The 27,998-nt window shown below is 34.1% G+C and overlaps 1 protein-coding gene across 1 annotated transcript in view; it reads right to left on the bottom strand.

The window, feature by feature from the left end:
* The window catches only part of CFAP47 (cilia and flagella associated protein 47), a 428,524-nt gene that overhangs the window by 382,400 nt on the left and 18,126 nt on the right, over positions 1 to 27,998 (bottom strand). Inside the window, exons 3-9 of the mRNA XM_011996297.1 lie at positions 25,729 to 25,844; positions 18,683 to 18,821; positions 15,745 to 15,973; positions 15,092 to 15,252; positions 13,349 to 13,476; positions 10,664 to 10,899; positions 502 to 691 (exon numbers count right to left, since the gene is read on the bottom strand). Of these exons, the coding sequence (XP_011851687.1) occupies positions 502 to 691; positions 10,664 to 10,899; positions 13,349 to 13,476; positions 15,092 to 15,252; positions 15,745 to 15,973; positions 18,683 to 18,821; positions 25,729 to 25,844 (1,199 nt within the window). The remainder of the gene's footprint in view (positions 1 to 501; positions 692 to 10,663; positions 10,900 to 13,348; positions 13,477 to 15,091; positions 15,253 to 15,744; positions 15,974 to 18,682; positions 18,822 to 25,728; positions 25,845 to 27,998) is intronic.

Here is a 27,998-nt window from a genome sequence, read left to right as displayed (position 1 = left end):
ATATGTAATACATATATGTTATATACGATATGTTATATATGTGTTACATATGTTATATATGTAATACATATATTATATAATACATATATAACATACATATATGCAATACATACAACATACATATCATACATTATATATTACATAAATAATATATAATATATAATGTATGTAATACATATATAATATATAAAATATGTATATGTTATATATGTATAATATATGTAATATATGTATATATGTAATATATTCATATGTAACATGTATATATTACATATATATTACATATGTAATATAATTGCATACATAATACATATGCAATATATATGTTATATATATTTTATATATATATGTCTTTAGACCTGATAGTTGCAGTTCGGTCATTGGGAAATGCTAACAGCACTTCCTTCACATATATGTGCATGTGTAATAAGCAATTAGTATATTAAAATAATATTAACAACAATAACAACAAAGCCAGATGGGCATTACACAATAGCATACCAGCATCAAATTTCATCACAACTTTCTTGGTCGAAGCTTTGCAGATGCTGTTGAAATTTAAATACATGTGATAGAAAGGTTTTATCGATAAAGACTGCAAATCTTTTTCTGCCACTAAACCAATAATCTCTATCTTCTGCTTCACTTTGAAGACTCCAAGTTGATGTGGAACAAATGAACACATCACATCCTAAAAAAAAAAAAGATGAAAAGTAACCAATAATAAATTGGTAGGAAAAATGTTAAAAGCAAATCTAAAAAAAAAATAGTTAATAAAATTTCAAGGAAAGCTAGTTCATAATGGTAATATGAAAGTACTTCAGAAATATACCGCATTGACAAACTTTTGAAATATTCATTACTGGAAAATTATTTAAGAAAAAGTAAACATAGTACCAAAGCAAATTCAGAATGGTGGATTAAGGACTTCCAAAAACCTACTTCTCCAGAAGAGGAAAGAGAACACTGGCAATAAAAATTGTCAAAATGTAGTCCTTTCCGATATTTGAAGATTACCTAAAGGCTTACAAAAATCCAAAGAGTATTTACTTAAAGAAAAAATGTTGAATCTCTGAAGGAATAGAAGACTGTGCCATTTTTACTTGATGTAATCCCATTGTTTAAGATTCAGCTTTGTGGTCTCCTTGAAAAACAACAGCCTTGCAACTGTGGTAGCTGTGAAAACCATTAGCCTAGTAGCCAAAAGAGGGAAAATAATGAGTTTGGAACACTCCAAACACCTCACTACCAGAGAGATGTACATATTTGTTTTGTCTCTCATGATTCAGAGTTCACTCTGTGTGCACAATTCTCTCTCCAGGGTTCTGTCAAATATATATGTATGTATTACTCTGTGTATGCATATATGCAGCAATTTTTTAACATCTCAGTAACTTGAGGTGGCATTACCATTTAAGGCTAAAAGAAGGCTATTCATAAATAAATGACAAATAGAAAAATTTAAAAATCACTTGAGAACAAGATATTCAGATGGTATTTGAAAAGCTCTGAAATTTTCCTGGGAACCTAGATTGCAACACACATCTGCAGGAGTGTGTATATTCCCAGAAAAGATTTAAGAAACTTCTCATGTCTCATCTGTGGCTGAATTTGAGGCTCTTTACAAGGAGGAATTAAAGACTAGAAAGAGTTGTAAACTAGTTGACAGAATATTGAAGACATGCCCCAACATACTCACTTATACAGAGGCTCTTGATATAGGCTGTGAGACTTATTGACTCAAGGAATTTAAGGGAAACTTTATCCAATCATTAGCTGAACACTAAATTAACTGAGTAGAGACTTTATTGACTGCACACAATAAAGAAAAAGCTTTCACAGAATTAGTCTAGAGAATCACTAAATAAACAAAACAACAACAAAAAAGCAACAATAAATACTGCAATGCTGATTTCCATAGTTGCCAAATTATATTATTTAAAATGTCCAGTTTTCAACATGAAAAAAAATGTGAGACACTCAAATAATCAGGAAAGTATGGCCAATACCTAGGAAAGCTATAGTTCATAGATAATGTCCCTATGGAAATCCAAATGGTGAACTTATTAGATAAACATGATAAGTTAACTATTGTAAATATTTTCAAAGAACTGAAGGGAAACAGGTCAAAAGAATTAAAGGAAGTATGTGAACAATGTCTCACAAAATACACAATTTCAATAAAGTGTGGAAATTATAAAAAAGAACAAATAAATGTTCTGGAATTGAAGAGTAATGTAACTAAAATTTTAAATTTACTTAAGGGACTCAATAGCAGATTTGAACTAGCAGAAAAACTAACCAATGAAATTGAAGACAAGACATTTGAAATTATTCACACTGAAGAGAGACACATAAGGATGAAGAAGAAAGAACAGAGTCTCAGAGACTTTGGGGACACCATCAAGCATAGTCACATATGTATGATGGGAGTCTAAAAAGGAGAAGAGAGAAAGAAAAGGTCAGAAAAAATATTTGAAGAAATAATAGATGAAAAGTTCAAAAACTTGATGAAAGACAATCTACATATCAAAGAAACTCAACAAAACCCAAGCAGGGTAAATCAAATAGATCCACACCTAAACACAACAAAGTCAAACTATTATAAATCAATGACAGAGAATCTTGAAAAACTGCAAGAAGAAACGTAATCATCACATGAGAAGGATTCTTTAGAGATGAACAGCTAACTTCTCATTGGAAACATTGAAGACAAAAAGGCAGTGGGGAGGCGTGTTCAAATATTGAAGGAAAAAGACTGTACATGCAAAAGTCTATAACTAGCAAAACTATCATTCAAAACTGAAGTATAAATTAAGACATTTCCAGATAAATATAAATGAAGAGAATGTATCATTAGTAGATTTGCATCACAAAAATATAAAGGGAATTCTTCACAATGAAGTAAAAGGACACTGGATAGTAACTCAAATTCAGACAAGGAAATTAAGAGCACAGGCAAATGTAACTACCTACATAGATAAATATAAAAGTATAAATGTACTTTTGTTTGCAATGCCTTCCTGTTCCTATCTAATTTAAAAAGCAATGCATACAGAAATAAGTATTAGAGTATGGATGAGCTTTTAAAGAATAAGCACATATAATTTGTATGACAAGTATAGCACAAAGAGGAGACAAGAACCGTAATTTTATTTGAGCAAAGTTTTTGTATACTATACAAACTAAGTTGGCATTAATGTGAATGAGACTGTTTTATGTAAAAGATGTTAAATGTAACCCAAAGGGCAGCCACTAAGAAAATTAAATGTTTTTAAAGTTTCATAAAATAAATAATGATGAAATTAAAATGGTATATTACAAAATATCTATTTAGTACAAAATAAAGCAGTAATGAAATCATAGAAAACTAGGAGGATATGTAATTATAGAAAACAAATAGAAAAATAGCAAATGCAAATCCTATGTTACTAGTAGTTACATTACATATAAATGGATTGGCACACATTTACCTATGTAATAAACCTGCACATCCTGCACGTGTACCACAGAATTTGAAATACAAATTAAAATTTTTGAAAAAAGTAAACGGATTTTCTTTACATTTCTTTCCCTCAGCTGTATTAAGGTATAATTAATAAATAAAAATTGTTTGTAGACATATAGTAAATATATAGTATTTAATATGTAATTTTGAAACAATTAAATAAAGTTAAATAATATACCCTTACTGTTTTGTGTTGAAAATATGTATACCCTCTTATTAACCATAGTCACCATTCTGTACAATAGACTCCCAGAACTTACTCATTCTGTCTAACTGAAATTTTGTATTCTGTGATTGACATCTCCTTATTTGCCATCCACTGCCCCTGGCAACCAGAATTCTACTCTCTGCTTCTATGAGTTCAACTCTGATTCCACATATAAGTGTAGCCATGCAGTATTTGTCTTTCTGAGTATGTCTTATTTCACTTAGCATAACATCCTCCAAGTTCATCCATGTTTTGCAAATGACAAGATTTCCTTATTTTTTAAGGCTGTATAGTATTCATACACACACACACACACACACACGCACACACACACACACCCCACATTGTATTTATAGAAAAGGGAATGAAATCAGCATGTTGAAGAGATATCTTCACTCTCATGTTAATTGCAGCATCATTCTATAGCCAAAATATGCAATCAAACTAAGTGTTCATCAATAGATAAATGAATACACATAAATGGATTAAATTGTGCAGTCAAAAAGCAGAGATTGGTGAGGTAGGCAAAAACACATAATCTATATAATTCCCACAAAAGGTACACATTGCATACAAAGATACAAATAGGTTGACAGTGAAAGGATAGCAAAATGATATGTCATATGCAAACAATATCGAAAGAGAGCAGGGCGCCTATACTAATATAAGACAAAATAGATATTGATAGAAAAAGTTGTACATTGAAAAAAGAGCATTTTATAACGATAAAAGGGTCAAGACATCAGGAATGAGTATTATAACCATATATGCACCTAATAACATGAAAAAACTGACAAAAGTGAAGGGAGAAATAGGCAATTCAACTATAATAGTGGGAGACTTTGATATGCCACTTCCAATAAAGATTGGAAAAACAAGGCACGTGATCAACAAAGAACAGAGAACCGAAAAACATCGTAAACCAATTAGACCCAAAATATAGCTGTAGAATATTTTTCCCAACTACAGTAGAATGCACATTTTTCCAACGTACACATTTGCACTTTAAATGAAACATTTTAAATATAGACTATGTTAGTCTATGAAATAAGCCTCAATAATTTAAAATGATTGAAATCTGTGCAGTATGTTTTCCAACCAAATGCAATGAAATTAAAATCAATAAGAGAAGAAAATGTGAAAAATTCACACATTTTGGAAATTAAGCAATACACGTAATAACCAATAGATCAAAGAACAAAACCACAAAGGGATTTCAACATTATTTTGAGATGAAGAAAAACTAAAACACAACATACCAAAACATATGAAATGCAGACAAAGCAGTGACGAGACAGAAATTTATGGTTATAAACAAATGTATTTTTAAAAAAGGCCTTTAATCACTATTCTAAACATCCACCTTAGGAAATCAAAACAAGAAGAACAAAGTAAGTTCAAAGTGAGTAAGGAAAGGAATAATAAACACAACAGCAGTAATAAATAATAAAGAGAATAGAAAATGTTCGGAAAAAAATCAACAGTACTGAAACTATGTCTTTGAAATGATTAACAACACTGAAAATAATTTAACTAGACTTAATAAGCAAAAAAAGAGACGACTACCTTTGCTAAAATCAGGAATAAAAGAGAGGACATCACTACCAACTTTACATCAGTAAAAAGGGGTATAAGGTTATATAATTAACAACGGAATACCAACTAATCAGATAACCTAAATGACGTGGGCAAATTCTTATAAACAGAAACACAAAAACTACTGAAACTGACTCCCCAAAAAATTGATAATATGAATAGCCCCACAACAAATAAAGGGATTGAATTAATAGCCAAAAAATTTCTGACAAAGAAAATCCCAGGACAAAATGGCTTTGGTGGTAAATTCCACCAACCATTTAAAGAAGAATTAGTGCCAATCCTTCACAAGCATTTATAAAAAATTTAAAAGAGTGTACTTCTCAGTTCATTCTGTGGCACCAGTTTCATTCTGATGCCAAAATCAAAAACATTTGTTAAAAATCTGCATTCATATGTCCCTTATGAAAATATATATGCAAAAATCCTCAAATAAATACTATCAAACTGAAACCAGCAAAATGTAGAAAAGATTATATACTATGTACAAGTATGATTTCAAGTTTGACATCTATATGTCAATGTAATGCACAGTCTTAATAGAATAAAGGACAAAACCACATTATCATTTTAATAGACCCAGAAATAGTAGCTGATAAAATATACTTCCATAATAGAAACATGCAACAAACTAGGAATAGAAGGGAACTCCCTCAAGTTTATAAAGGCAGTCAGTGAAAAGCTTACAGCTAACATCAAACTTGATAAGAGACTAAATGCTTTCCCCTTAGATCAGGAACAAGACAAGATACCCCTTTTGCCGTTGTCATTTAATATTGTACTAGAGGTCCTAGCTAGGACAAGTAGGTAAGAAAATAAGCAAACAAAATGAATCCAGATTAGAAAGAAAGATGTAAAATGACCTCCATTCACAGGTGACATGATCTTGTATCCCAAAGAATCCACCAAAAAACTACCAGAACTAATAAATGAGTTCAGCAAATTTGCAGAATACAAGGTCAATATGCAGAACACAACTGCATTTATATACACTAGCAATGAATAATCCAGAAATAAAACTAAGAACTCTATTTCATTTACATAGCATCAAATAATAATAAAATATTTAGAAATAATTTTTTTAAATAATTGCAAGACGTACATTGAATACTACAAACATTATTAAAAGGTATTAAAGAAGACATAAATAAGTGTAAAGACATACAATCTTCTGGACCACAGGATTTAATATTGTTAAAATGGCAATATTCGCTAAATAGATTTACAAATTCAACAAAATTCTTTTCAAAATTCCAGCTGTCTTTTTTTTTCTTTCTTTCTTTGCAGAAATTAGCAAGCTAATGTTAAAGTTCATATGTATTTGCAAGCATCTCACATTAGGCAAAAATGTTCTTTAAAAAGAAAAAATGTAGAAGGCTCGTATTTCCCAAATTCAAAAAGTACCATAAAGTTGCAGTAATTACAGGCCTGGCGCAGTGGCTCACACCTGTAATCCCAGCACTTTGGGAGGCTGAGGCGGACGGATCACTTAAGGTCAGCAGCTCGAGACCAGCCTGGCCAACATGGTGAAGTACCTTCTCTCAAAAAAAAAAAAAAAGGACATTGTAGTACTGACATAGGATAAATACAGATGTGCAAAATAGAATTTTTAGTCTAGAAATCCTTACATTCACATTCAATTGTTTATATATGTGACAATATTCTGTGATAACTTGACACCTCTATGAAAAAGAATACATTTCAAACTCTAAATCATGCCATTTACAAAAAATAACAAACAGATTTTTTTTTTTTTTTTTTGAGACAGAGACTCATTCTGTCACCCAGGCTGGAGTGCAGTGGTGCAATCTTGGCTCACTGCAACCTCCGCCTCCCAGGTTCAAGTGATTCTTCTGCCTTAGGCTCCTGAGCAGCTGGGATTACAGGCACGTGCCACCATGCCCAGCCATGTATTTTTAGTAGAGACGGGGTTTCACCATGTTGGTCAGGCTGGTCTTGAACTCCTGACCTCGTGAAACGCCCGCCTCGGCCTCCCGAAGTGCTGGGATTACAGGCGTGAACCACCGCACCCGGCCAACAAATAGATTTAAAAGTTTGAGCTAAAATTCTTACAGAAAAACATGGGAACAAAACTTAATGACCTCAGACAGTATACGACTACTTAGATACAATACTAAATGCACAAGAGACAAAAGAAAAAAATAGATAAATTGAACTTAATCAAAAGTATTACTTTTATCCTTCAAAGGTAACTATCAAGAAAGTGGGAAGACAATTCACAGGATGGAATACAATATTTGTGATTTCTGTATCTGTCAAAGGACTTATATTGAGAATATATAAAGAACTCTTGCAATTCCATAACAAAAAGACAGCCCAATTAAAAAATAGTAAAATATATTCTATTAGTTTTCTATTTTGGCAATAAAAAATTACCAAAACACTTGTTGACTAAAATAACTCCAATTTCTTATCTTACACTTGTCAGAAGCCTAACACAGGATGAAAATCAAGGTGTCAACAGGATTGTTTATTTCTGGAAGCTCTAGCACAGAATCTGCTTTCTTGTCTTTTCCAGATTCCAGAAGCCACCCCATTCCTCAACTTATGCACCCCACCCCCTTCCACCTTCACAGCCAGAAATCAATGGACAGTAAAGTCTTCCATCACTTTGACACTGATATATTTTCTGTCCTCCATTTCCACTTTTAAGGAACCTGAGAGTATATAGGCTTCACCTGGATAATCCAGGTTAATTTTCCTATTTTAAGGTGGGTTGATTAAAAGTCTTAATTTCAAGTGAAACCTGAATTCTGCTTTGCCATAGAACATCACATGTTCATAATTTCTAGAGATCAGGATAGAGATATTTTAGGGGGTCATTATTCTGCCTATCATAGATATGCATAAATATTTCTCCAAAGAAAATATACAAATGGACAATAAGTACATGAAAATATATTTGTCATCATTAGTTACTGGGGACATTTAAATGAAAACCATAAGGACATGCCACTTTGTACCCATTGGGATGGTTATAATAAAAAAAAAAGAAGTACATTAACAAGTGTGGTGGAGGGTATGGGTAAATTGGAATGTTCATTGATTGCTGGTGGGAATATAAAATGGTACAGTCACTTTGGAAAATAGTATGACAGTTTCTTCAAAAGTTCAACATAGAGTTTTCATATGACCCCAACAATTCCACTCTTCGGTGTATTTCAACAATATTAAGAAATCTGTCCACACAAAACGTAGTACGTGAATGTTTATAGCAGCATTATTCATTATAGCCAAAAAGTGGAAACCACCCAAATGTCCCTCAGTTGATGACCGGATAAACAAAAGGTGGTATATCCATACAAAAAATATAATTTGGCTATAAAAATGGAGCATTAATATATATTACAACGTGCATGAACCTTGAAAATATTATGCTAAATGAAATAAACCATACACAAAATGCCTTATATAAACATAATATTTAGAGAAAATGACCCAAACTGGAAAACCAACTGACAGAGAATAGATTAATACTTGCCAGAGGCTGATGAATGAGGAGAAGGGGAATGACTGTTAATGGACATGGGGTTTCTTTTTGGGGTGAAGAGAACGTTGTGGAATTAGTGCTAATGTGTGTACTCCCTGAACATATTAAGATCACTGAATTGTATACTATAATGTGTGAATTTTACAGTATGTGAATTACATATCAATAAAGTTGTGATTTAAAAAGAATAATCTGATCACACTTCTAAATAGTCAAAGGCCATTTGACCAGTCTGTGCAGGCCACAGTTCTCCAGTGTCTACTATACTTCTTACATTCACATTTTTACTAATTTGAAAATTATTAGTGTTGGAAAAATTCATACATGTAGAGGGTTAAAAATAATATTGGGGAGTTAGCTATTAGGTAAGTTTTGAAAGATGCATATGTTACTGGAGAAAAATAATTGAGTCGGTAGGTTTAAGAGACTTGGACTACAGGAAATCTAGGAAGCAGTTAAAAAGAAAACGTTTAGTATAAAGTGGTTAACATTTGTTGCTATTCTATGAAAACTGATAACATCTATCCAAATTTGGAGAGAGAGAGTCATACTAATGAAGCAGTAAGAGATATAAATAGGAGCTGCATGTATATAAACATGCATACAATAGTTCTTAATTGCAACTGGGAACTGCATCACTGCGGTGGAAGAAAGATGATAACATAAGAAACTGAGGAGAAACTGAAAGCATTCATGTTTGCTGTATTTAAGGCAGGGTTCAGCAAACTTTTTCTGTAAATTGCCAGAGAGTGAATGCTTTAGGTTTCATGGGGCATAAGTCTTCTCACAACCACTCAAGTCTGTCTTTTTTTTTTTTTTTTTTGGAGACGGAGTCTCGCTCTGTTATGAGACTGGAGTGCTGGAGTGCAGTGGTGTGATCTCAGCTCACTGCAACCTCCGCCTCCTGGGTTCAAGCGATTCTCCTGCCTCAGCCTCCTGAGTATCTGGGACTAGAGGCACACACCACCACGCCCAGCTAATTTTCATATTTTTAGTAGAGACGGGGTTTCACAGTGTTGGCCAGGTTGGCCTCGATCTCTTGACCTTGTGATCCACCTGCCTCGGCCTCCAAAGGACTGGGATTACAGGTGTGAGCCACCGCGCCCGGCCAACTCTGTCTTTTTGTATGAAAATAGCCTTAGACAACAGGTGAACAAATAAGAATGGCTATATTCCAAAAACACTAATTACCAAAACAGGCATCAGGCCATATTTGACCTGTGGACCATCGTCTTTTAACCCACGGTTTAGAGGATATGGGAAAGAGTTATTTGTGCAGCAATTAAAAGAAAAACAGCTCCTGACAACCAGAAGCTGACCTAGGGCTCACAGGTATGCCTTCGTGTTCTCTTTTTCTGCTTTGTACCAGCAGTACAAGTTCTAGGCCTAGTACATATCACCAGTTTCAAATTTCAAAATTCTACTCAACCTTCAATGTCTGGCTCATACATTACTCTCCTATGAAGACCTTTCTATCTGGTTAGAAGTAAACATTCTGTTATTTGAGTTTCTATATCACGTTGTTACCACTTTAAGATATTTTATATTCTCCTTAAGCCATACCTACCTGTGTATATGTCTAATATTTTAGAGGAAGTAACTGTGTTTTGCATTTCTTTAAATTCCCTAGTGCCAAATGCTTTCGCTGGCACATGACAGGCACTTAAATCATCATGGATTCTGTATGAGTACCAACACAAAAATCTTCATAACGAGGCCACAGAAGAGAAACAATTTATAAACACTGGTAGAACACATGTTGTTTCTAATCATCTGCATAGCATTTTAGCATACCTTAAAATGTTAGCTGCCATGTAAAAGCAAAGAAAAATTATCTTACCACCATACCCCCTTCATTAATCTCGCCCTTTTCAGGATCAATTTTAAAATTTGCAGTTTTTTCAAAGTGGTACGTCAGAGGAAGTACTTCACATTGATTTTTTATGATACACTGAATTTCTGAACGTTCACCCATGAAACAAGGTTTAAAATTAAGAACTGGTCCTGGATCAAACTGTAGTAAAACAGGAAGTCCTGTGCCTGTCAGTGCTAGTTCCATTTTCTGAAATCGTTCACCTGTAAAAGCAATAATAGCTGTTGAATATAAAGTGTTTGGGGAAGCCAGAATATATTTGCTTAGTTTATTTGTTGTCTGAAAGACGTATGCGAATTAGGTAGCTCATTCAGTCTTTTCATTCAACACAATTATTGATTGTCTTCTCTGTGTCATGCCTTGTGGATACAGCAGTGAATAAAAGAGACAACATTCCTGCTGTTACGGACTTTACATTCTAGTGAGGTGACATTAATGATAATCAATCAAATAACGATAATCAACCAAATATGTTTACACAGCATTTCATAGAAGATAAGTATTATGGGTAAAGGTAAGACAGGTTGAGACAGAGCACAAGGTCTTGGAGATTCTGTTTTATGTAGAGATGTCCAAAAAGGCCTCTCCAATAGGGAGAGCCAAGATATAAAGGGAGTCTGGAAAAAAATATGTAAAAATCTAGGAAAAGTTTATTCCAGGCAGACAGAACAGCAAGCACAAATACGCTAAGGCAGGAACTTGTCTGTCATGTTCAAACATCTTTAAAGAACCAATGGCTGGAGGAGAAGAGTAGAAAAATGGTGAAAATTGTCAGATTTTAGAGATATATATATATTTTTTTCTTTTTTATTATACTTTAAGTTCTAGAGTACGTGTGCACAACGTGCAGGTTTGTTACATATGTGTACATGTGCCATGTTGGTGTGCTGCACCCATTAACTTGTCATTTACATTAGGTATATCTCCTAATGCTATCTCTCCCCGCTCCCCTCATCCTACAACAGGCCCCGGTGTGTGATGTTCCCCTTCCTGAGTGTAGACTTAAGAAGATTTGCTGATACATTGGACACAGAATAGGGAAATGAAGAAGTGATAAAGGACGACTCTAAGTTTTTTGCCTTAGGAACAGAAATCATGGAATTGACATTTCTTGAAACAAGAGACTGAAGGAGGAGCTGGCTATGAAAAAATCAGGAGTTCTACTTGGGACATGTTAAGTTGAGATACCTAGTAGATATTCTTACGGAAATGTCTACTAGGCCACTCTATGTTCAAGCTTATGAGTGAAGATGAAGGAGGAAAGAGTGGAATCTTGAGGAGATAATAAAAGGTGTGTGATATTCATCTCAGATTGTGTAAGAGTGAAAGAATGGGCGAATGCAATAGGAATGTCAAACAGCTTAAAGAACTCACTTGGGATTAGTGATTATAGATACAAAGTGAAACCTCTCAACAAGGTTGTATGTCTTACTCCAACACAATCAGCTTCCCATGTGTGGACCCAATATAAGCTGAAAGTTGAATTTCATAGAATTAGAGGCTTTTCACTCAGTCACTGTGGGAGACAGACCAACAGATATAAGTGCACATGAAAAACAGGAATTAGAATAATGGACAACGGAATAGAAGCTGGGCAAAAATATAAACACGAAGTTTTTGGGAAACTAGAAAGATGGTAACAGAAGAACAATTTTGCAGAGAGACAGCAGTGTAACTAGAACCGAAGAAAAAGAGTTTGTATTTTTTCACTTACGCTCTTAGTAGCCAATCTTAGACTCTAAATTACCTTTAAGGCAAACCTAGTAACTCCATCCCTGGCTATTCAAAACTGGATTAACCTGTAAACTTTGTACAAATGTGGAATTTCCATTGCTGTCTAGGATCAGCAGACATAGCTCAATATCACAAAACACAATATAAATAGTAACAGAACAATCCATTTATGCCCAAGGAATATAGTCAAATCCTGCTCAATATCACTTACACTGACATACTTGATTTGCATAAATATCCAGGATGGTGACCTAATCCCTCCTTGGTATAGCTCACTTTCCTGGATTTGATTCATAACCTTCCTAATTCTCTATTTTCTCTTTGATCTGTCTTGCTAAGCTGAATGCCAAATCCCATTCCATTTTTTTCCTCACTATAACCAACCTAATATAACCTGAGAATATAAAACATACAAGGCATCTTGACATGTGGCCTGCAAAACATGTGCAATTATCAATATCCAACAACACTGTCCTGTACCCTACTAACTAGATCTCTAGATCTTGTTTTTGACCGTTCCTATTTTTAGTTCTAAGAGAACTGAAGGATTAATAGAGATGGAATGGGTCATTTGTCCCCATACCAATCCCTGAGAAAAAAACCTAGGCATACATAGAAAAGAAATCAGGGTGTTTTTTTTTTCTTATTCCTTAAACTCTAGATCATCATGTTTATCTAACATCATTTTAAAATTATAAAGTAATCTAACTTCTAACCTGGAAAATTATTATGTAAATGATTGTGAAGTTGACTTCATAACATGCCACAGATGACACTTTAAAGTCTCTTGAATATGTTTGCTTTGTTTTATTCAATAATTATATATTTTATTAGATTGTCTCTATAGATATTGATGTTCAAATTTTTAAACAATTTAAATGACTATGCATTTGATAATTTTGTTAATTTCACACTTACTTTTGATGGTTTTATAGTCATCATCTCTCAAAAATCCATCTTTACTTCCTACGGACTCAAATCTCAAAAAGAGAGCATAGTCCTGCCTGTATGAAGGTCCAATATCCTTTTTACCGTCAGCCATTAGCCTGTAAAAAAGCACAATGAGTTATTTTTAAAGCAAAGGTGATACACTTTATAACCTTGTAAGAGGGAATATCAATCCAACCTTTAAATCTATGCAAGCAAATCAATGTTAAGGAATGAAAATACAACCATGATCCATTATCCAAATTTACTGCACAGAGAGATTTGCCAAAAGAAGGCTACAGAGTATAAAGCTCAGAAAAAATGAGTTCGTGCCAACATCGTCAAAGACAAGAGTAATTTAAATATACCAAGTCATCAAGGTCTAGCTCAAACGCCACTTTCTCTGCAAAGAATTTTCTTTCCAGGCAAAATTCATCTCTAACTAAGGACTCTGATTAATTCTTTACAATAGTCCATCTTACTCTTGGGCATAATAAAAAACATTTGTTACAAATTTGTCTTCCCCAGTGTACTAAGTGCATATTGCCAGCCAGGCTCTTGTTGTGGACAAGTAATTTGGAGAACAAGATTTGCTAACAGTTAAATTTTGTTCGAGAAGAAAAGGAAAGGAAGACTAGGAAGAAGGGAAATAGAAGCAAAGGCAGAGATGGTTTATGTCATAGCTCTGCTCAATGGCTACTTTTACCTGCCTTACCTAGAGGTCAACTCTCTAGCAGTGCAAACTCAACTACATTTACAAAAGACTGACACGTAATATTAAATATGAATACAAATAGTGTGGTCAGAACACATTTAACTAAGACTTCAAATCATACATATACACCTATAATTCTATGCTAGACTCTCAAGTTAATATGCTGCCATGAAAGAGAATAGAATATTTGACATTTCAAAGACTGTGTATTAAACAGAATCTTATAGATTCACCAAAGAAACTACTTGTATGAAAGTATCATTAATAAGGCAATTGTGGATTTACATATAGAACAATTACTTGATTTATTAACCTCTTTAAATTAAAGTAAGCTCAATCTTCCACAGGCAACCCTGTTCCACAAAAAAGAAGTACATTAAACATTACCCTCTCACAAATAAGGGAAAATATTCTTGCAATTGAATCAGTTCACACGTATTACAACCTATCAAGGTGTCACTGAAATTGCTATTATATATTTAAAACAGTATGTTCTTCAAATTTAATAACAAAACATAGTTCATGGAATTATGAAAAATGTACACTAAAAGTCTGTATGAATTTCAGCAAGCAAGTTTGACTGATCCCTGGAAGGTACTATAGGTTTAATACTTAGGGGAGTCAGCAATAATTCTGCCCTACCAGAAGCATTGCATCCTCTTTAGAGGGGCCTACAACATGCTGCACACACCTGACTATTCGTGGGGACAACAAGGTCTTGACTGCACAAACAATTTGGGGCCACACTCCAAAACAACTCAAAACTTGCACTTCCACCACCCCATTTCCACAAGGTCTGGGGAGATTTTTAACTTTACATCAAGTATTTAGAACCATATTTAGAATTATTAGAAATATTACTAACCATGTTAGAAACATCTAGAATTATGACAAGAAAAATCTGATTTGTGCCTTCTGGCAAGTTTTACTATTATAGTATTAAACTGAATCTGATTAAAGTGTGGTTAATATACATTCCATTAATACTTAACATTACAATGAAATTAATTTTTGCTTACTTTGGGGTGAAACAAAATGTAATTACAGTCTTTTGATAAGGTTGTAAAGTTCCTTCATTAGGAAGACAGGAGATAATGGTAGTAGTATCTATGTTCTTTATTTTTCTTATGTAGGTGAGATTATTTAAAGCAATATCTGTTCTTTGTCGAATATCTGTACCCTGTAATGTAAACTCAGATATAAAAGAGTATTAACGCAAAACACAAAAAAATTTTTGAGGAGGTTACAAAATAATTATTAAAATTCCAGAATCTAGGAAATAACAAATATCTATCTTTAAAGTAACATTTACACATAAATTTGACCAAGGTACATCAAAAAATTTGAAAAAAGAAAAATAAAATAAAATAAATAAAAAAATAAAAAAAAAATTTGAAAAAAGATTAAAAAATTGATGAGAACAGAAATACTTTCAATTAGCCACTGATCTATAAGAAGCACTTGCCTGGTTTACTTCAGATATACATTAGTATAAATGTTAGCTTAATTTCTGAATTTTTTGAGGTTGCCATTGGTTACACACGAAATCAAATCTATCTTCCCATGTTAAAAGATATTTTGAATAATTAAAAAGCTTGTTGGTTATTAGTAGATTTAACACAATCTCTTTTAAATCATAATTCCTGATATCCCCATCGCACCATTTACTTACCACTTCTTCTCCCACGGCATCATCTTGTATTATGGCCACCCAATTTATGGGCTCTGGGCTATTATTGTGTATACGTGCATGTTTAATTTTTGATGATCCGAAGAAAACAGGACCAAAATGTATGCATTCCAGCCTTCTGTCTCTACTCACGTTTAATAATTCAATAATCTGCTCAACCACATGAGCTTTGATACTCAAGAGCATCTCAGGTTGACCTTGTAAAATCACTCTACAGGATAATAAAATATGCACATACATACATATTTTAATTAGAATTCTATACACTGTTTTTCTCCTACACATTTCAATAAACAGAAACTTTATAGAATCACATTATAATTAAAACTCAGTAGCCTAAGAGTAATTCCTTTCACGTGCATACCAGAGGTTATCAGGTTCTTCTGTATATCTGCATCTACAAAATGGAATGGCATATGTGCAGCCTAATCTACTGTCTTCAGGAAACAATAAAGTTGTAAAACAGTCTCATGAATTGATCTCCGAAAAAACTCAATGACATATTCATATTGCCCATTATTTAAATGATTTGTATGGTTACCTCTAGCTCTCAAATTCTGAAACTATTTTCTAATTCTTCTCATCTCCCAAGTCCAACAGCTAATCTTATCCCCATCCTTACACCTCAATTCCTTACAATCTAACGTATCTCAGTAAAACCCACTGCTGGCTAGGTGTGATCTCACACCTGTAATCCTAGCACTGTGCGCAGTCAAGGAGGGAGGATTGCTTGAGTCCAGGAGCTCGAGACAAGCCTAGGCAACACAGTGAGACCCTATCTCTACATCAACAACAATAACAACAACAAATTTAAATAGCCAGGCATGGTGGCACACACCTTTAGGTCCAGCTACTCTGGAGGCTGAGGTAGGGGAATTGCTGGAGCCTGGGAGGTCGCTGCTGCAGTGAGCCATGATTACACCACTGCATTCTAATCAGGGTGACAGAAAGAGATCCCATCTCAAAACCAAAACAAAACAAAAATCCCACTTCTTTGCTGAAATAAATATTTCCCCATTAAACTTCCCTTCTCAGATGAATTTCAATTCTCTTTGGGAATTGTTCTTTCATTTTTATCCCTCTCTGGCATAAATGCAATCTTTCACTTTAGGCCCATCAGATACCACAGATAACTGACTGCTCCACAACTATCACCTATGCCCTTATCTTATGCTATATCCTATAACGTTGGGCATTGAATTGCTCCTCCCTTAGCTTCCTTGATACCATAATTTCAAGATTTTTCTTTTAACTCACTCAGGCCCCACCTTCTCACACTTCTAAGACTGGGACCTTTTTTAAACTTGATGAATAGTTAATATGAATAGTAGTGTTTTTTTTCTCTTACTCTTTCTCACTCTACTCTCCTTCTCAAATTTATTCTCAACACTTCTGTTTCGTCTACCACTTATACACTGATGATCTTCAACCCTATACAGGCTGAGTATTCCTAATATGAAATCTATAATGCTCCAAAATCCCAAACTTTTTGAATGCTGATATAAAACTCAAAGGAAATCCTTATTGGAGCATGTCAGATTTCAGATTTTTAGATTAGGGATACTAAACTAGTAAGTATAATGCAAATATTCCAAAATCCAAACAAAATTGAAATCTAAAACACTTCTGATCTCAAGTATTTTGAGTAAGGAACACTCAATTTGTACATCTAAATCAAATTTCTTTCTGGGACTCAAGATAATGTAATAAGCCCCAGCCAGCTCCACCAGGAATCCGAGAAGTAAAACCATTCCAACATATCAAAACTGAATTTAAGATCTTCTCCCATAACCCTGTTCCATCTTTTATCTTCCTTTGCTACAATCAGTCACCAAATCCAGTCAAATCTACCTCCATAGCCTATCTCCAATTTGCACACTTCTGTCAGTCTTCTCAGTTGACCTTACCTCAGACCTTTGTCATTGTCCTCTTGCTTTACTGTAATTTCTAGTCAAGTTTCTCGTTCCACATTTGTACTCCCTGGTCTGTTTTGCACACTGCCACTAGCATGATCTTTCTAAAATACAAACTAATCGTGACACTCTCATCTTAAAACCCCCCTAAGGCTTCATAGCCTTCACAATAAAACCCAAGCTCCTATAAGGGCTCACACCTCTTTATCACATATTTATGACTGTGATCTTCAGTAAAAAAATGTATTTTACATTCCAATGCCGGAACACACACACACACACACACACACACACACACACACAGCGCAGATGCATTCTGATATTTTTAAGTTGTTTGTTAAAAATACTGGTGATGGTCCATTATATTGATTGCACATTCTACCAATGAATTAAGATATACCGCACAAAAATGCTGGACTACAAAGCCCTTCAAACTAGACCATTCCATTCAGTTTTTCTGGTCTTGTCTCCTGCCACTCCCCACCTCCATCTTTTTAATTCTACATTGCCAAAGATCCCTTGGTGTGCAATACTGTCTTTTTGCCTCTAGGATTTCCAGTATGTTACTTGCTCTGCCTGAAATCCCTCCTCTATGCTACTCCCATCACTAACTCCCACCACCCCTACACACACACACACACACACACACACACACACACACACATACACACACCCCAAATCACATCACTGCTCTTTGCCTGGCTAATTACTACTCACCAATAAGTATTTGATTCAACTATCACCTTGTTAGTGGAGCCCTTCGTTGGTCCACTCTCTCACCTCAATGAAATTCAAAATAGAAGATCCTGTTATGTGTACCCATATGCCATCCTCTAGTTCTTCCCATTTCTTAAAAGCCTACTGCTTGGCAAATAGTAGAGACTCAATGAACAATGCTGAATGAAAGAACAAAGGAGCTTACATACAATCAAAGTCACATCTGAAGGGTCAAACGGGAAAGCATTGAGATTCGTATTAGAATTTTTAGAACCACACTATATACTCACATTGCCTCTTCATCTACAATTCTTGGGTGGTCTGCACAGAAATCTACTTTAATAACCACTGATGACTTAGCATCCACAATACCACTAGTTGGAAAAATGACGATGGGTAATTGACCACAGTATTCTGTCTTAAATATGCCTGTAGGGAATAAGAGCAGTTGGTTTACATCTGGACGCTTACAGTGTTGCATGCACACTCTCAGTAGGGGACCAACATACTTCACAGAGTAGATCAAGTTTGCCTAACCCATGGCCCATGGGCCACATGCAGCCTAGGACGGCTTTGAATGCAGCCCAACACAAATTCATAAACTTTCTTACAACATTATGAGATTTTTTTGAGATATTTTAAGCTCATCAACTATTGTTAGTGTTAGTGTATTTGATGTGTGGCCCAAAACAACTCTTATTCATCCAGTGTAGCTCAGGAAAGCCAAAAGATTGAATAGCCCTGGAGCAGATGGTCTACAGTGTACCAAGAATTAAAGCTTTAATTGTAAGTCCAATCTCTGAGGTCACTCAACAAATATGATCCTGTTATTAGAACTCAACTCTCACCAATAGTTAAAATTATCTGTTTACTACGTTCAGACACTTATGTTAAGAGCTCTGCATAGGTTATTTAATTTCCATAAATAATCTATGATATAATATTTTCAATCATCACCTCCATTTTACAAGAAGCAAAACAGAAGCTTTGAAATGATGAATGACTTGTTCAAAGTCACACAATTACTGTGGTAGATTAGCTTGTTGACCACAATTCTTCACCTTTTTCCACATTTGTATCTTTGCCCTATTGTTCCAGAGTTTCTCACTGCAGGTCTGTGGATCAGCTGGGTGACTCTGCTCCACATTTGCTCATTCTAGGGCATGGGTCAAAAGGACAGCAATTACTCAGGAGAAACACTTCCTACTTCCCATGGTAGAAGCGCATCTAGGTTGGAACCGACACGCTGTCAATTACACCCACATGTTATTAGCCAAAGCAAATTACATGATCAAGCCCCTTGAGTTTGGGAAGTGTTTCTCCTCAGTAACTGCTGTCCTTTTGGCACGTGCCCTAGAATGAGCAAATGTGGAGCAGAGCCATCCAGCTGACCCACAGACCTGCAGTGAGAAATAGAACGGGCCCAGTTGCCTCAGCTTGAAGCAGAGCACCCAAATGAGCTCAGCCTAGATCAGTCAAGTTCCAATCAGTCTGCATACACATGACCACATGACCAATTACAAAATAACTGATGTTTGAAGATATTTTAGGGTGGTTTGTTATATAGCAATAACTACTACAGTTAGTAACTAACTAATAAAGATGAGATTTTCACTTGGATATTTCTGACCACAGGCTAATACTTAGAGTTGTTATCATTCCCTAGGAGATGAATTTCTCCAGTGCACAAAGGGGATTGGTTTCTGAAATCAAATGGCATATGAGAAGGAAGGTACAAAGATTCTTATTCTGAAAGCAGAAATGGTTCATAATTTATGGTAATGTTTTGTGCCTACATTAGAGCATGCGGTCCTTGAAATCAGATACAATCTCTTTTTCATGTCTGTGGTCGTAGCGCCCCACACACTGCTTAGCACTAAGCAGTACTTAAAAAGTATGGCCAACAAATAGAAGCAGCCAATCACTAGTCCCTTTATTATCATTATAACACAAATGAGCATGGTGCCAAAATAAACAGCTTTGCAAATTCTGAATTCACCAGTCTTAAATCACATCTGATGATATTTTCCAAATGTATTCATTTAGTTTAGGAAAATAAAATGTTAGCACAAAAAAAGTAACGAAAATATTAAAAAGACAATATTTGAAAATGCAAAGTAACTAACAAAATTGATCAATCATTTCATAGATGTGCTAATAACATAATATTTGAAGTTACTTTTCTATCATAAAATAAATCAAAAATATATAAAATTATATCCATTTCAAATAAATAGGTATTATTGACTCCATTCTGTAAGAAAAAAAAAGGTATATAAATTTAGTTAAGGCTGAGTCAGTGAAAAAGTTTCCCATATTGTAACCACTTAGACATAATTTGACAAAAGAGTTTAAGTGAATATTTCAAAAACTTATTCAGAAGCAACACAAAATACGAAAGAATATTGTTTAATTGTCTAAATATGTTTAAATTGCAGGTATGTCAACATTACTATGTCTTATTTAACTTTAATATAAAAACCATTTGTTTGGCTTTTTAAATTGGTAACAACAGAAGCAAGAGCATCATCCTAAGAGAAGAGAGTTACTGAAAAAAAGAATGTTGGCAGGTGCGGTGGCTCATGCTTGCAATCCCAGCACTTTGGAAAACCAAGGTGGGTGGATCACTTGAGGTCAGGAGTTTGAGACCAGCCAGGTCAACACAGTGAAACCCCATCTCTACTGGAAATACAAAAATTAGCCAGGTGTGGTGGCGCACACCTGTAATCCCAGCTACTGGGGAGGCTGAGGCAGGAGAATCGCTTGAACCTGGGAGGCGGAGGTTGCAGTGAGCCAAGATCATGCCACTGCACTCCAGCCTGGGTGACACAGCGAGACTCTGTCAAAAAAAAAAGAAAAAGAAAAAAGAAAAGAGAATGTTACAAATGGAACATGTGTGATCAAATTTTCATTTCTTCTCAGATATGGCACTAGCTAATGTGTGGGAAATAAACTAAAAAGGAAGTAACGTCAGGAAAATAATTTAGGTTAATTTGATCTAAATTAATTTGATCTAAATTCGGCAAGGGAAGATAATGGCTTTTTGTAAAAAAGGGGCATTGGGCAGAGAAAAGTAGGATTACTGGCTTAATTATGAAGTGAACAGATAAGATTTACTAATTGACTAGGGAGGTAGGAAGTGAAAAAGAGAGAGGTGTTGAAAATTTTGCCAAGTTTCTGAACTGTCCAAATACATAGTGGTAACATTCACTGATAAAGAGAAAACAAGTATTGGGGAAAGCTGTTAAGTTTGAGAAAACTGAAGGATACCTACAGGATTGTATACATCTGGGAGTAGCCAGTGAAATAAAAGGAAAGGAAGTGATGGTCCAAGGAGAGTACCTTGACTGAAGAAACATAAGAGTCTATGGCAAACCTTAGGAAACATTCACATTTAATATACGACAAAAAGGAACACCAGTCTAGGAAAGAGAATTAAAGAGGGGAGAGGTGGTAGAAAAATCATAACTATAACATAAATAGCTAATATTTCCTGAAAAGTTATATATGCCAGAGGGTGTGCTAAGCATTTTATTAATCATCACCACCATTAGAGGAGGAAGGTACTATCTTTATCTCTCATGTGTTAAGTCAGACAATGGATGTTTCAGAAGCGCAAATTCCTTACCCAAGGCCTCCTAGATAGTAAGTGATGCAACTAAGATTTGGGCCCTGTTCAACCTCACTTCAGGACCTGAGTTATTAATTAGTATTCTATATATGAGAGTAAGTTGTCACAAAAGCCAAAGGGCTTTGAATTGCTTTGTTTTGTTTTCCCAAGAAAGTGGCAGTGGCCAACTATAGCAACTTTTGCCAATAAGCCACGTAAAACAGACCTATAGACTTGCCCACTGATAAGACTTAGTGGGAGCACATAAAACATAAGGGTGCCCACAGCTATAGCTGAAATGAGGGGCCCCTCACACAAATCTGTGTGATTTTTGAATCTGGATTGTTCTATCTTCTCTGGAGAAGCAAATTAGACACTGAGTGGTGCAGTATACATGGTTACGTTGTCTATACTCCTTGAAAAAATTTTTAGGAACTGTTAAGCAGATTTTTGTCTCAAAGTATCTGTAAGATCAAGCTAGGGTAACCAGAGTCTGTAGTTCCACAGAATGCTATTAAAAATCAATTGTCATGTACCCAAGGCTATTGCTATTTCCTATGATTTTTTAAAATTCCCTTGGTTCTAAACACACCAAATATGTATGAGGCGCCACATGTTTCCAAATGACTAATTTTTAGAGACTCTTCAGAATGCTCATACGGATTTAACAGATTCCTTCTGGGTTTAATCATCTTTCATTAAAAGCTTCATGGTTCTTTAGTGAAACTCCAAGAAATCACTAAACCAAATAAATTATGAATATGTTAAAATATATAATCCTATAAATTAGGGTTATGTTATGCATGAAGAATATATGGAGATCCCATGGCATCCGTTTCCAAAAAAAAAATTGAAGACAAGAATTATGCACTGAGAATAAGTAGGGGGTGCTTTTGTGAGTTACTACGGAAGATCCCCAGGACCACTTCTGGGTTTGGTACAATTTGACAAATTTCCTGGCTTACAGATGATTCCAGGATATTTTAGACAATGAAGTAGAGAAATGATGCTGCTAATTAGGGGAAAAGGCAGAGTGGGCATTAAGAGCAAATGAAAGGTCATATATTTTGGACAAAGTAGACCAAATAAACCTAAAGGATGATAAGTTCTGAGGTAGATGTTCAAACTCAGAAATGATGTGTAAGGCTCTCACTTAGGAATTTGAGAGACTGTTCTATGTTATAATACTGTAGTAGAAAAAGTCTACTCAACATTCTCCATAATGTACTTATTTCACATTGGATGCCCGTATCAAAACATCTCATGTACTCCATAAGTATATACACCTACCATGTGTCCACAAACATTTTAAAAAATAATAAATAAATAAGCATGCTCACATTAAGGAGGAAATGATTTCAATTCAAGGCATGCTAAATTAATAATTTCTTTTTCTAATCTTCAGTGATAAAAGCTGAGAAACAATAGTGGTATTATCAAACCATAAAATCATAAAAGTAAATATGGAATGTATTAACCAGCAAAGTACTAACATTAGAGACACCATAAAGAATGGAACATGTCTTCAGAAAGAAAAGATAAGCACTACTTTGTACAGTCAGGGGTAAACTTAGGAACCATTTTTATAAAGGATGAGGAAACAAAAGTTATTCAACAACATATGGCTAGATCCATGGATGTTTACTCCATAAGAGGCTATGAAAATAAATCATCAAGGAGTTTTACATACATAAACTTTGTGAGTCTATAAAAACAAAGGTTATAACTGCAGTGATACCACCAGAGAGAGAAAACAAAGATGTACAAATGTTAAATCTGCCAAGTGTTGAGTTTTAAATATCCTATTAGGTATACATACAAATTTGTAAGCATTTGAACTTTGACTCTAAACCTACAAAAAATTCAGCATATAAAATGCTTTTGAAAAATGTTAAAATCAACTTTGAGGGCTGAATCTATTTTCAAAATGTTTTCCTTCATAAACATACATTGCTATTATCATGAACATGTATATATTTTGCTTGTAGATAATAAGGACTTTATGACACCTTATAGGCACTAGCTACTCTGAATGTAATATACACTATCAATTCTGATAATAGTAGAAAAAATAATCTGATTTGACTCCAAGCATGTGGGATAAAGTCAACACTAGGAAAATGTAATTCATTGATAACAATTTGTTTCAGTTTGTAAGGTAACAGTCATTAACATTTCACAGTACTCAATTATAATAAACCCAACCAAGTTATTACAAATACTATATACATATAAAATACTAACAAAATCCTAATAGTCATTGTGCATTATTTTTCCTAAAACATTATGTATTCCAGTACGCAGCTTAATTGTACTTATTCTAATTTATTGAGTAAAATTATATTAAATATTCAATGAAAAGTAAAACCATATTTCTTTTTTACTTATAGAGAGCTTTCATATGAAATAAAACTGTACAATTTGGTGAGATTTTAGAACAAAAAGGGAATATATTATTGCTATCAAAACATTGAAGGTTATTGAATAGACAACGGTTAAAAGAAATTCTGGAAAGTAAAATAATACAAATAAAAATACTTTAATTAAATATCAGTGCTCTAAAATATAACTAGAGAGTCTAAAGGATCATATTGCCCATATCACTTGCCATCAGAGACGTCCTCCTCAACACTCGAGTCAGGCCACAAACGAGCCTAATATTCTATAATCCCACAGGCATCAGACATGCACTCATTTAAAAACCAAAGCATGGAAAGTGAGATGAGTAACATCCAATGTGGAACAGTTATGAGTTTTATTCCTTTGTATCCTAAGAAGAAATCAGTAAACTGACAGACTGACTTGGTCTTCATAATTCCCAATGCTCAATCAGGTGGCCCCAGAGAACACGCTCGGTTAGTGGAAAAGAGGCTTGGATTTAAGCCCTACTTTATATATTCAACAAACAGTCTCAGATAGAAATGCCCTCCCTGTCTGGAGCTAGTCCCCATTTTAGATTGGGAGAAATGGCAATCTTGCAACCCCACATGCCACTGAATCAGGAGACTGAAGGGATAAGCAATCCTATGCTTACTGTATGCTATCAGTTTAAAGTGTACATGAATGTACACACACACACACACACACACACACACACACATACATCCTTATGTAAACTCTTAGGCCACAGTAAGAATCCCTGGAAATAATTCAATCTGGAAAAGAGAGAAGCATTTATTCTTTCAACAAAAAAATTAGTAAAAGCCTTCTAGGGAGTTTGATGTTAATTTAAAGTTGAATATGATTGAGAAAGAAGACAAACATTTATTAAGCATCTATGATGAGCCAAGTAAAATACCACAATTCAAAGTATGTACATAATTCACCATCGTACATTTTATCAGTCCCAGTTTATAAATGAGGAATCTCAAGTTCAAAATCCTTAAAAATACTTGCCCCAGATCACATGACTAATAAGGCACTGTGCTCTAATTCTGTCTCTGAACTATATAACTTCTCTGACACTATCCTGCCTCCTATCCTGAGGTACATCACCAGTCATTTTCTGATTGTATTAATCAGGCTCCTAAGGAGGAAGGTTAATTTTTTTTCTGAATTGCTGCCTATCAGTCTTTTACAGTAATACTATTAAGGACCTTTGGTTTTGAGCTATTTCAAATGATAGACTTTTTTCAGTTAAATTAGGTAATCTATTACACAAGGTATACATTTCAAATAATATCAACTCTTCTAAAAGTGTAAGTAAATACGACAGGAAGCATTTACCTGGAGCTTTGCCACGGTTATTGATAGTAACCTCTTTAGAATACACTTTACTATTGGCAACCAATGTGCCAAAATTAACTACTGATTGAATTTCCAATTTACAGGATGGAATCAACCTAGGGAGGAGAAAAGAAGGCCATATAATTAATTTAACAATCATAACAGCCTGATGGTTAAATATGTAGGGGAATACAGATGGACACTTAAGTCCTTAAAAGACATTTCAGTTTATTTACAGGTCTACTGGTGGCATATTTTTCAATAAAAGGAATGATGAAATAAAGAAATGAAAACAAGGTAATAGGTTACATTTTTAAAAAAGAAATGAGACTTTATGCATCTAAGTGCATGGTATGCCATCCCAAATAAGTAGTTTGAATGTTTCCAAATCTTATGAAATAAAAGAATGCAGTGATGCTGTAACAATCATCTAGGGTCTAAAACAAGATGTAAGCACAAAATGATACAATTTATTTTTCATATGTATTTCTAAAAAATTCACTGTAGCATATTTGTAGCATGGGTTCATACAAGTTTTTAAAAATCCATTATCATCTTATATACAAACCTCATAAAGTTACATACATTTTCTGTTTGGCTAGACATTCATGGTTAAAAAGTACCCCTAAGTTTATTATCCTGTTTTGGATGTAGAAAAAGGTCTTAAGAATAATTTCTTAGGAATCTTCACACTTCACACACACACACAGAGAGAGAGGGGGAGAGAAAAAAAGAGAGATGGAATCTACTTCAGTGTGAAGATTTTGGTAATATATAATGATTTCTCTGTGTCTCCATTTTACTATCTCATTAAGTATATTTGCTGATACAAATAGAACAAAGAGGTCTCTACAGATTTTGTTTTCTCAGTCCATTTTTCCAATTCCTCTCCCATTTCTTTATACAAAAGGAGAAATAGATGTCGTCTTTTCTTAATTTAATGCTGATGCATTGCTTTGGAGTGGAAACATCTCTGGGACACCAAACTAAGGGAAAATCGAAAATATTGGTGTTGATATTGATAAAGTGAGTGACTGAAATGATTAGGTAACAAATCTGTCTACATAAACGTGTTTATCCAATTTTCTAAAAGAGGGGAATACAACTGACTTAGCTGACACATTGTTAAAAATAATACTTGATAAACAACTGCTGTAATTTTACCCTAAACTTTACATAGTTGAAAAAATTGAGAGACATTACTACAATAAAATCCTTTCATTCCAATCTACTCATTGTGGAGAAAACTTCTCTCAGCATCCATATCAAAAAATGTTAAATGGGGATAAAATGCACGTGGGATTCACATAAGCAATGAATAACTATCATCCATAAACATGCTAACTAAATAAAAGTTTAAAATGTTCCATTCACCTGATTATAAATATTTCCAGTAATACTTTGCTTTTCTATTAAAAAAACTCATCAAACTTAGTTTGAAATATGGAGTTTAATCAATTTGTATTAATAATAACATTTATAAGAACTGTTAAAAATATGCATGGATTTATGACCATAGCAAGTATATTTAAACACATATCTGTTTATCTGTTTATGCAATGCACACACATATGTTCATATGTACATATACATATATAGACATAAACTATAGACAAATTGCCTATGCACTTTATTCCTGGTGATCATGAAAAAAACTTCTAAGCATAAAAATGTAATACATTAGGATGTGATGCTGTGGTGACAAATGGAATGGAGCTACAAATTTAAGAGGAAAAGAGAAGAGGTAAATTTTTCACCTGTTAACTATTATTGATATTTTCATTCTACTGGATACATTTTTAAAAGGCATATAAGTATCTTATTTTTAAATAGCAACCCTTACTATATATAAGTCATTACCTCTTTACAAGTGTTCAAACTAATGATGAAACTCATAGATATTTTTAAATATAAAAGAAGGTCATAGTTTTAGGAGACACATGAAAAAAAGCTCTGAAAATCACTAATTATATCATCTATCAACTAGGGCACTTTTGTTAGTCCAGGTTGATGTGCGAAAATGTAGAAATCAAACATGTAATTTCTCTGTTTTCTTTCTTCTTTTTTCAGGGTTCACTCCACAACAAATAGAAGGATCATTGCATGTCTGATCCATATACAGAAAGTCTAAAGTAAAAATAAATGTGCTCACTCCAAGACAGTTTTTTTTAATCACAACCCAATCATGCCATTATGGAGTAGTTCAGATCCAGTTGGACTAAGTTTATTCACAAAACATTCACTGAATATATACAATTTAGATTATAGAA

This window comes from Mandrillus leucophaeus, unplaced genomic scaffold, assembly GCF_000951045.1.
Source record: "Mandrillus leucophaeus isolate KB7577 unplaced genomic scaffold, Mleu.le_1.0 Scaffold509, whole genome shotgun sequence".
NCBI lineage: Eukaryota > Metazoa > Chordata > Mammalia > Primates > Cercopithecidae > Mandrillus > Mandrillus leucophaeus.
The sequence above is the reverse complement of the archived record's forward strand: the minus strand, read 5'-3'. Positions and strand labels throughout refer to the sequence as shown.